This window comes from Euphorbia lathyris, chromosome 4, assembly GCF_963576675.1.
Source record: "Euphorbia lathyris chromosome 4, ddEupLath1.1, whole genome shotgun sequence".
NCBI lineage: Eukaryota > Viridiplantae > Streptophyta > Magnoliopsida > Malpighiales > Euphorbiaceae > Euphorbia > Euphorbia lathyris.
Genome location: NC_088913.1, coordinates 53,314,095 through 53,325,666, shown reverse-complemented (window position 1 = coordinate 53,325,666; position 11,572 = coordinate 53,314,095). Strand labels below are relative to the sequence as shown.

At 32.4% G+C, this 11,572-nt stretch overlaps 1 protein-coding gene across 1 annotated transcript; it reads left to right on the top strand.

The window, feature by feature from the left end:
* The first annotated feature begins 4,216 nt into the window (after positions 1–4,216).
* On the top strand, positions 4,217–9,776 carry LOC136228013 (cationic amino acid transporter 6, chloroplastic-like). Its single transcript, XM_066016841.1, has 5 exons — positions 4,217–4,765; positions 4,841–5,060; positions 5,132–5,483; positions 5,561–5,792; positions 9,055–9,776. Exons 1-5 carry the CDS (start codon positions 4,381–4,383, stop codon positions 9,612–9,614), a joined length of 1,749 nt encoding a protein of 582 aa, XP_065872913.1. The 5' UTR covers positions 4,217–4,380; the 3' UTR covers positions 9,615–9,776.
* The last annotated feature ends 1,796 nt before the right edge of the window (positions 9,777–11,572 follow it).

Below are 11,572 nucleotides of genomic sequence, written 5' to 3'. Positions count from 1 at the left end.
AAGGAAATGAAAGGAATAAGCATGGTGTTTGGATATGTTTAGGAAATGGGATAGGGTAAAAAGACAGCAATTCACTACATGGCCTGGGATAATGAGCTTAACCTAAAGTGGGATAAACCCATAATCTAAAATGGGTAAAGGGAATGAGTTTTTTTTTTAAACAAACAAGAATAAATGGAATGAAACCCTCTCATTCCCATTGTCATTCCTAAAGACCCCGACAAACGCACACTTAATACTTTCAGCAATTATAATATTCAATACTTAAAATTTAATATTTATTTTTTCAACACTTGATTTTCAATTTTTATCTAACAACACTTTATATGATTTAACACAAAAAAAAAAAAAAGTTTATAAAAAAATGGGCAATTGTCTTAAGGGATAAGATGCAAAAATACCCTTAACGTTTACATTCAGAAACAATTTTAGCTTTGACATCTAAAATGATACAATTTTACCCCTAATCTTGGCAGGTGTTAGCGATATTTTGTGAATATGAAGAACAAAGCTGTCACACCTGACCCTAAACGGCATCGGGTATGAACGGAAAACGAACTTCTAACAGTCTAATTGCCCAACTTCTTTTCTAACAGAAAAAATATTATTTGGAGAACCTAAAGTTTTATTTATTTATTTGGCTTGGACTTGATAATTCTATCAAGCTTCCTACGTATCCCGAACGTCTTTTAATCTTTAAATCGGGAATCAAAGTCACGTAGTTCTACCTATTTTAGGTAGTTCTCTCAACTTAATTGACGTGTTAATGAAATTAATAAACTTCACTTTATTGATATATAGTTTCGTTTTATCGCTACTACCATTCACAATATATTTAGTATCCCGATCTACGATTTCGACTCGTTAACCCGTTAATAACTTAATTTAATTTCCTAATAACTTAACTTAATTTCAGAATAGACCAAAAACGCTTATTCAGACCGTCTAAAATTTATTTATTATTTATTTAATATACGTGAATACTTTATCGATTCGACAATATAAAACTTGAACTTAAAAACCTTAAAATCACGTTATCAAATCAAATCACAGATAAATATCGATATCGTTATATCGGCATTTTATCAAAACAACTCATAACCAATCAAATGTTTTATCAAACCAATTCGTAATCAATCAAACATTTTATCAAGCCAAATCCGTAATCAAATAAACGCTCTATCAAACTAAACTGGTAATCAATCAAACGTAAAACCTTATATCAATATCAACTCATAACCGAAAACAAAAACCTTATATCAATTCTAGAGTTTCTCCCCTTATGTATCAATCCATAACCACACATATCAAGAATCACATAGTCGAGACGTCTCTCTAACCTTGCCTAATCCTGTATTGGTCTTACCCAATACTTCGCTGCCAATACCCGACTAGGTCTTTAGACTGTGTACATATGTCATGTCCCTCACTGAACATGGTCTTCATTTATCAAAACCACCGGTCCGGATTACTCTGGATGGATATAAAAATTTAGAAACTCATAACGTGCTCAAAATTCCTTTCACAATCAAACTTCCTATTTATTCAATAACCGCAAAATCGTCTGACCTCAATTAACTATTTTCGCAAAAATAATCACAATATTTAAAATCAAATAATCATTTAATAATATAACTAAAATAGTTAAAATGTCGTATAAAATCATCGATTCATAATTTAATCGAATTCCAAGAATTTAATAGTTCAAAATATTATATCGATAAAATTTAATATCGTTTACAAAGAAATATTCTTAAAGGAATATTTTAAGTCACCCAAACAAAAGTATCTAAACTGAATTACTATTGAACTCGTTAAACCACGTTCAAATATTAAGGGTATATTCGTCCTAATTTTATATTCAAATTATTCTACTATTTTATATTCAAATTATTGAACCAACTTTTATAATCAAATTCATATAAACTCTATTTAACAAATATCGGCATTAGTCCTTCTAGTTTATAACTTATTTTAACTCGACAATTTAAAGTCGCTTAACAATTAATCAAATAATCTTAAAACTAAATTTTAAACCAAAAACTTTATCGGACTATTCTCGTTTGTTATCGAAATTATAACGTGTAACACTAAACTGATACCGTTAATTCCGATCGAAGGTTCAGTTAGACTCGTGACACAGTTACGAGTCTATCATTACTAATTTTTATCTTCAAATTCATTGTAATTGTCTGGATCTATAAATATTCGAATTTTGACTATTTAAACTGCCATCATTAATTCCAACCGATTGTACGATGACGCTGCTAAAAGCTCATTAATACTGAATTAAATTTCACCTTAAAGGACAACTAGTCTAAAATTTATATTAATTTTATTAGTAATTGATAGACGCTAAATTATTAATCATAAATCTATTAAAATTTGACGAAACTATCGAAACTAGACTTGCTCAAATCATACTTATAGCCTTCTAAAAATAATTTAAATATAACATACAGTTACCAAAATATCATCGTCGGTCACCGAAAATTCGTCGATGTGATCCGTTGACAGCTGTTGATTCGTGCAGCTCTACATATATTATTTCTTCATGTTTCGATTGAATCGAGAAAAACACAATTTATTTATCCCCACTCCAAACTTTATTTAAATATCAAAACCAATGTAATGATTATGTATATTTTTATTTTTGGCTTTTAAGAATTCACTCACCCTAACATTTTCATTGATCTAAATGATATATGAAAAATATATCTATATATCTCTCCCCTCTTCTTCCTTTTACTTCATCCAATTTATACTAATTAAAGGTAAACAAATATTTTCATTTCAATGTGTCACTTGTATGTTCAAATGAGAAAATAATATATGACCAGTGTTTTTACTCTTAATACAATTTCAACAAGTGTTTTACCCTTCATAATCACATGCCACGTTTTTTACCATTTTTGTTTTTTTAGAGAATTGTCCTATAAACTAATATATCATTTAATTGAATGACAACATAAAAATGTTATATGTTTTTATTATATTTTTACATGGATTGGAATAAGAAAATATTGATTTGATCCTCTTAATTCAATTTTTTTTTATAAAACTTACCTAATACTTTTAATTTACACTTAAAAACATTAAATTAAACCCGAAAGTATATTTAAATTCGTAATTAATTAACACTATAAAAATTATATTATAATTTATATCAAAGATTAGAATTTTAGACACGGACGTGACAAAAGCTAAGAATCTAATAACTTAACATTTGAGTATGTATTTTTGGGATTGTTGGTTGGTCCTTTGGAATGAAGACTTAGGGTGTTATTTGTAGTTTTTTTAGAAGGTTGGTTGGTTGTGTTAATTGCCAACTACCCTTATTTTTCTCTCAAATTTTTTCCACTACCTTGCCACATCAGCCCACTAATATGTTTTCCTCAACTCCCTCCTACTTTCACTCCACTACCTTGTCACATCATCCCACAAACTCCAACTTCTTGGTTTAGAGATGGTTCGTAGTTTGAATAGGTGTGAGTAAGGAGTCAAACTTCAAGTGCTAGCTCTTGTTTTGGTTCGGTGTCCGTTGGTGTGTGTCGAACGTCCCATATTCTTGAAGCAATGCGTGAAACTTTCGCTGGAACCGCAAGCCACACAGCGTGTGGCTTGCCTTAGGCTTAAATTTTGCTTCACACGACATGTGGGCTAGCCACAAGTCGTGTGAATTAAAACTCCGGGGCAGAGAGTTTGGCCAAGGACTCACACATCGTGTGGATAGCTTGGCCTGTAAAGAGAAGACGTCGTTTTGCTTCGACATAGCGTGTGGAAGCTTTTTATTATTATTTTTTAATTTTCTTTGTATTAAACTTTATTTTAAAATTATAAACATATTATTAGATGTGAATTTTTTTTTTAAAATATATTGTATTTCGTACAAAGTAGACAACAAAAAATTCAAATATTTTATAGGATTTAAAAGTATTAATCTTGGATTATATTATTAAATAACAAAAAAAAATATAATTTTTTTAAACTAAATAATATCTGAAATTCACTAAATTAGAACTAAAATTACTAATGGGTTGTAAAAGTTTGTCATTGTATCCATCAATGTCTTAAAATTTTGTTAAGTTGAAAGTTTATAATTAAGTTTGACGAATAATAATAATAATAAAAAAGAAGGAGAAGTTGTTTCCGAGAATAACCCTTAGTCAAAGCAAAGCTACTGGCTGAGGCTTAGCATCACAAGTCAGTGAGAATTGATTGATATGTCCAAAACCTTTATCCATTTGTAATAAATCAAATCTCACTTTTCCATTAAATAATATAAAAATTTACAATCACCGTCCGTTATTATCCATTTTTGCACCCTTTTATATTCCCCTCTTCTTCTTTCTTCTCCCCCCAATTCAAACCCACTGCGGAATGGAGAATCTTCATGTCTCTTCTTTCTCCTCTTTCACCTCTTATCTCCATGCTCTCGCTCACACTCCTTTCCGCCTCTCCCGCCGGGCTTTTTCCGTCTCTACTTCTTACGAAGAAATGAGCCGCCTTAAAGCCCTCTCCGGTTCCGAAATGCAGAAAACTCTCCGCTGGTATGACCTCGTTGGCTTCGGCATCGGCGGTATGGTTGGTGCCGGAGTTTTTGTCACCACCGGCCGTGCTAGTCGTCTTTATGCTGGTCCTTCTGTTGTTCTCTCCTACGCCATTGCTGGCCTTTGCGCTCTCCTCTCCGCCTTTTGCTACACCGAATTCGCCGTCGACATGCCTGTTGCCGGTGGCGCTTTTAGTTATCTCCGTATCACCTTCGGTCTGTTCTGTTATCTATGAATATGATTAATTAATTAATTATTTATTATATTGAAATTAAAGGATATGTAAACAGGAGAGTTGGCTGCTTTTTTAACCGGAGCAAATCTGATAATGGACTATGTGATGTCAAACGCGGCAGTTGCTAGGAGCTTCACCGCGTATTTAGGTGCAGCAATTGGCATGTCCACATCAAAATGGAGGGTTGTGGTCCATTCTCTACCCAATGGCTTTAATGAAATCGATTTGCTTGCTCTTCTTGTCGTTTTGGCCGTTACTCTCGTGATTTGTTACAGGTATAGTATTTATTAATCAATTAATTAATACCCCTAACCTGACCTGACCTTGTTTGTTTGGGTTTTATTAGCACTCGGGAGAGCTCCGTGGTGAACATGGTGTTGACTGCGTTGCACATTCTGTTCATAGGTTTCGTGATAGTAATGGGATTTTGGAGAGGGGATTGGAAAAACTTGAGTGAAGCCGCTGACCCGGTTAAGCATCCATCTGGATTTTTTCCATTCGGGGCTCCTGGTGTATTCAACGGAGCAGCCATGGTTTACTTGAGTTATATAGGATACGACGCCGTTTCCACCCTCGCTGAAGAAGTCCATAATCCGGTTAAGGATATCCCTATCGGAGTATCCGGTTCTGTTTTTCTTGTTACCATTCTATACTGTTTGATGGCAGCTTCCATGTCCATGCTCCTTCCTTATGACCTGGTACTTTACTTACTACACATGATTCTATAATTAGTGTAAATGTAATTAAAATTAAAATAATAACGAGGAGCATGCAGATCGATGCTGAGGCACCATTTTCAGGCGCATTTAAAGGGAAAGGGAAATCGGAATGGGTATCGAAGGTGATAGGGGCGGGAGCCAGCTTTGGGATTCTAACATCATTATTAGTTTCGATGTTGGGGCAAGCAAGATACATGTGTGTCATCGGACGGTCCAAAGTAGTCCCTCATTGGTTCGCTAGGGTCCATCCAAGGACATCAACGCCTGTATACGCTTCCGCATTTCTGGGTACGTACTTTACTATTTTATGAATGCAATTTAAATAGTATAATGGATGCTATTAACTTAAGTGGGCGGGTGGGTGGAGTAGATGGATGTTTGTTTTTCTCGATATAAACCAACCCATTGTTAATGGGGGTGGGTGGGACCCAATAAAACTGATTCAGTTTTGTTATCTTATCAGCCGTTTCTCTTACAGAGTCTCCTTGTATCCTAGGCTACGCTTCCACCAGCTTCTTGTAGAAACGATGATAGTGACACCACGGGATATGAGTATTGTAGGATTCTTATCCGCTGTAACAAATCTTTTCTAGATTTTGTTTCAGACTAATCAATCTCCTTAACACTCTAATTAATCATTTTTTTTAATAGCAACCAAGCATACGTATAATATCCACTATGGATATAAAAAGAAATGAAGCAATTCTTGTAAAATCAGTTTTTTTTTAAATTAATTTTCGAACTGAATAAAATCTTTAAAATCTCTTTTTACCAAACATCATTATTAAATATTTGACCATTTAAAATCTTTAAAATGGTTCAAACCTTTAATTTCAAAAAGTTTTTTACCAAACATAGTCGTGACAGTGATAGTTTATTTTGTTTAATCCATCATCTTTCAGTTAAGTAGAGGTTAATAAAGAAGTAGTGTAGAGGTTAATACAGATAGGAGTTAAGGGAAATAATGGAAATTAAAGTTAAAAATTAACTTTTTTTTTTTATTATTATTATAATAAATTAACGAAAGGTAAAGCTTATTTTTTATTGAAATTTCTATAGTTTGGAGGTTAAAGGAATGAAAAGTCTTAACTTTCATTGATCTTCGTCTATTTTAAAAAAAAAATCTCAAAATATTTTACATTTTATTACTCTGTTTTCACTCCATTAACTTCCTCCTTCCTAAATAAAGAATAAAATTTTATTGTATCTTATAATATAACTTAATTTTGTCTCACTCTTAAATTTTAGCCAAATTTTATTCTCATAATAGAAAATTTTAATTTAATTTTATCATTTTCTAAAAAAATTCTACCGATAAAATTGAACCGAGATTTTATTGTAGAGATAAAAACTTACGGGTGTTTAATATTCTATTGGGATAGGGATAGAGATAAATGTTGGGATAGAGATAAGAATAAATGACTGGGATAAAGATAAAAATATGATAATTGAGAATTATTATTCAATGTTTGGTATGTGGGATAGGGATGAGGATAAAATAATACATTTTACTATTTTAACCTTATTTAAACTAGATAACATTAATTTGAGGGATAAGACGGACTTTTCCATCTTATTAAAATCGCAGGAGCTTATCTCACCTCCTTATACCATCCCCCTCCTGAGTATAGGATTTGAGGTCATCCGTCTCACTCTTCTATCTCCCAAACAAACACGATAACTTATCTCGTGTTTTTTATCTCTATCCCACCTCTTATATCCCTTCTAACAAACACCCATTAAGGTGTTTTATATGTAGTGAGAATAGGAAGTTCCCAATAATCATAAGATAAAAATTGAGGTTATTCCTAAAAACAAAAGTGATCCATATTCGTTTTCAATTATATAAAAACATAATATGTGCATCTGGACAAAATATGCAGCAAGTCTGAAAATAATTGGATAAAGTACATATAAAAACTGTCTGTAATTGGGTAACATCAGCAGAAGATGATATTTTGTCTAATTGCGTATGGGGGTGTCAAATTTCAACCATGTACTCTATCTATAATTATTTTGCCAAATGTTTTGTCAAATCATATGAATAGAATAGATAATCCTAAATAATAAAAAGTCTTCAAATCAATATTACTTCGGCAGTAGCTTACGAGTGTCTATAACTTATTTTTTTCTTTTTTAATTCATTCATTAGGAAAAAGAGTTGTGCAAAATAGTAATAATAATAAAAAATAGAAATAAACTTTTGGTACATGAAACTCATCATATGTAACTTAGGCATGTGGTTGAAAGAAAAGTGAATGAAGTGAATAAAATAAAGGAGTACGCATGATAAGCATGACTATAGATATATGCAGCCTTTTCTTTTTCCTAATTATTTTAAAAGGTTAATACATTATTTGTCCTTTGAACTTATCTAAAAAAAAGGTTATTTGGTCCCTTCAATTTTCAAAGTGTTCTAATAACTTTTTGAATTTATATAAAATATTCAGTTAGCTCATTAAATTTGCGTAAAATGTAATCAATCAATCACTCGGTTGTAAAAAAATAGGTTAAATGCAAAAGATATGTTGCACGTATCTTAAAAAAGTAAAACGAACAATATCACGGTATGCAATTCTAATATTAGAGAAGAAAAAAATTTATAATTGAATAAGTATAAACTTTTTTTTAATATGTTTTAATCTATTTTGTGAATTATGTAATAACATTGTAAGGAAACTTACTTTTTACAAACTAGTGATTAATTGATTACATTTTATACAAGTTTAGAGGGCTACCGAGACACTTTAAAAATTATAGGGGCCAATTAAATTTTTGGACAAGTTGAAGATGCAAATGATGTATTAAGTAAGCCTATAGGCTTAGTACATCATTTGCTTGTTATCTTGATTGCTCCTTGAACAAGAATGTGCAACAGACCTTCTACACAGTAACTTATTTTATTGGCAACTAAGTGATTAATTAATCACATTTTATGGCTATCGAGACACTTTGAAAGTTCAAAGGCCAATCACATTTTTTGTACAAATTCAGAAGGCAAACGATGTATTAAGCCTATTTTAAAATATGTAACGGGAGAAAAGTGGGGAGAGCGTCTTGACATTTAGAGGCAGTGGTGATTGAGTGATTGTATGTCTAATCTTCCTGCGTCTCGACTTGGCATAAGAAAAGCTATAGGGTGAGTGACTAGTCTCCACGGGACTTGTCACTAGGATTGACCTAGATTCTTCTCATTTTTTAGTAGTAGCCTCCCTACTACTACTACTACTACTGATGGGGCATTAGTGTTGTATTATTGGTGTCTTTATATTAATAAAATCATTTCGTGCATTATTCATATATTATATCCATTTTTGTTGTTGTTTGCTGTTATGTATGATTGGTGTGGATTGTTTGTATCTATGTGAATGCTTGCTTAGGGTTAATACATGAGGAGCCACCAACTTTACCTTAAAAAATTGATTGAGTGCGAGCCTACTGCCTAATTTTTTATGATGTAATTTTGAATGGAAAAAAATTGTAAAACATATGTTAGTAGTTATAATTTTGAATGAATGAGCGTGATATATGATTAGATATTATATTGCAGGTATATTGACAGCAGCAATAGCTCTGTTTACAGACCTAAACATTCTGCTGAACCTTGTGTCAATCGGAACATTGTTCGTGTTCTACATGGTTGCAAATGCAGTAGTCTACAGAAGATATGTAGCAATAGGGAGAAGCAATCCATGGCCTACATTGTCATTCCTCTGCCTATTTTCATTAACTTCACTAATATTCACTCTCATTTGGCATTTCATGGCACAAGGCAATCCAAAAGCCTTTTTGCTCGGAGCTTGCACTGTCATAGCCATTGCAACAATACAATTCTTCCACTGGACGGTTCCACAAGCTAGAAAGCCTGAGTTTTGGGGGGTTCCATTTATGCCATGGATACCTTGTGTTTCCATCTTCTTGAACATTTTTCTTTTGGGATCTCTTGATGCACCTTCCTACTTGCGTTTCGCCTTCTTTTCCGTTCTTGCTCTTCTTCTTTATTTGTTTTACAGTGTTCATGCTAGCTTTGATGCTGAAACTAACGCATCTTTTACTCCAAACACTAATGTTACTGTTACTCTCAAGGAATCAGCTGCTTTCAAAGTGTAATCAGTATTTTTTTTTTTTTTAGAAAATTACAAGCATATATATATATATACACAGAGAAAGCAATTTTTTAGGAAATGGCAACCTGTATAGTGTTGTGCTCCTTTTGTATATCAATCATGTCATCCATATTAATTATATATGTCGTATAGGTAATTAACTTTATTCATTATTTAATTGTTCAATGCTTTTTTTTATGTATTTCTCTTTCTTTTTTTCACTGAAAACATGCTAAATATTGCAATTATTCAGTTTAGATGGTTTCATTTTAAATCCTTGCGTCCCAAGAGGAACTTTTTCAATCCTTCCCTCGCCAATCGCTTCGATTAGATTTCAAGTTTTGGCGCAAATTCCATAAACTTAACCATTTTAATTGAGAAGTAATCTTCTCTGGCACGCCCGCACCCTAACCACACGTGACAAGGTTGAAATTAGCATATTTCGAAAATATCGCTAACAGTTTCAAAGGAGTATTATTCATTTCAAATAGTCTTATTAGAAATTATTTTTGGATAGTATTGGGTTAACTAGGACAAAGTTAGTAAAAGTTTGTCCGACTTCAAAATCGCAAAGAAGTCGGCCGAAGTTAGTCCTTTACGACTTGTGTAACCAAGCATTAAGGTTGGGTTATGCTTTTCAATAAGAAAGTCGGATGAAGTTCGTCTGACTTCTTTACAACATGTGTAATCCAATCATTAAGCTTGGATAATGCTTCCAATAAAGAAAAGTCAGACTAGGGGATAATCGCATTGTTTACACAATGTCCCTTTATTGCTCTTGTCTGCACATGGACCGCGTTCCGTTACCAAAGAAGATAAAGTTTTAATTGATTCATCAAACGAAGTGAGTGGACATCTACTTTTACCTTCTGCAATCTCTAATCCGCTCTAATAAATGAGAAAGTATTTCAACTTAAGAAAAACAAAAAAAGGCAATCAAAGTAGAGAAAGGAAGAAGCGAAGTTGAAGTTACGGTCGGTGGTTTTGGGGTTATAGTAAAAGAAGAAGTAGAAGAATGGTTTTGCTATTAGGATTTGTCCTTAAACATTTTATTTAAAAGAAAATTGAATACAAGAAAGTCGGATGAACTTCATCATGCAATGAGATCCGACTTCCCTATTATAAAGCGTGATCCAAGCATTAATGCTTGGGTTACACATGTCGCAAAGCAGTCGGACGGACTTCGTTCGAATTCTTTACAAATTTGAAGACAGATGAGTCAACACAACACTATCCGAAGAATAATTACTAATTGGGCTATTTGAAAGGAATAATGCTCCTTTAGAGCATTGTTCCAACCAAAAATCCAAATTAGTGCAAGAAAAAATTGTGTTTTATATTTTAGATTCTCTTAAAAAAAGCAGCCAGCACTAAACACAAAACTTGGTTAAGATCTTCGAAAATCTCAAGGTCTTTTTGAGGAAGCTCTTTTTGTTATGAATGATAAAACATTTATTGAACATTTAACTATGAAAACGGCAGCATACAAACCTAATTATCTGCATAAAATGAAACTCGAATTTATATCTAGGGATAATTCTTTTAGTCATGTAATAGCATTACATCTTTTCGCAACCTGAAATATGAAAAAGCACCGATTTGAAAGGATAGATGAGTGGATACCATGATAAGGTTTACAATTAAATTTGGTAGTTACACTCATGGTACTGCTACAAATTGTGCAAAGCAACTATGGTTGATAAAGTCCAAAAAATACTAAAAAATGTTAGTTCTACTACTATACCTTTATAAGAAAATGAAAAAATGTATTATTTTATTAACTTTACTTGTGAATACCAAATATAGTATTGTAATTGGAAATCACATCCCAAAAATAAATGTTAGAATTATTTTTACTAGACTTCTAGAGCTCTAGCCTAAAGTAGCTCAAACGCTCATGTATGATATGAGAAACATATGCACTGAGCTCCAAATAAGGACAAGATGTGAATTGTCTTCCTT

What these genes read in the sequence shown, in the direction of transcription:
- LOC136228013 (XM_066016841.1), top strand. Translation starts at nt 4,381, where the DNA reads ATGGAGAATCTTCATGTCTCTTCTTTCTCCTCTTTCACCTCTTATCTC. An exon ending in TTATCTCCGTATCACCTTCG is followed by an intron (nt 4,766 to 4,840) that starts GTCTGTTCTGTT and finishes ATATGTAAACAG; the next exon opens with GAGAGTTGGCTGCTTTTTTA. An exon ending in TGCTCCTTCCTTATGACCTG is followed by an intron (nt 5,484 to 5,560) that starts GTACTTTACTTA and finishes AGGAGCATGCAG; the next exon opens with ATCGATGCTGAGGCACCATT.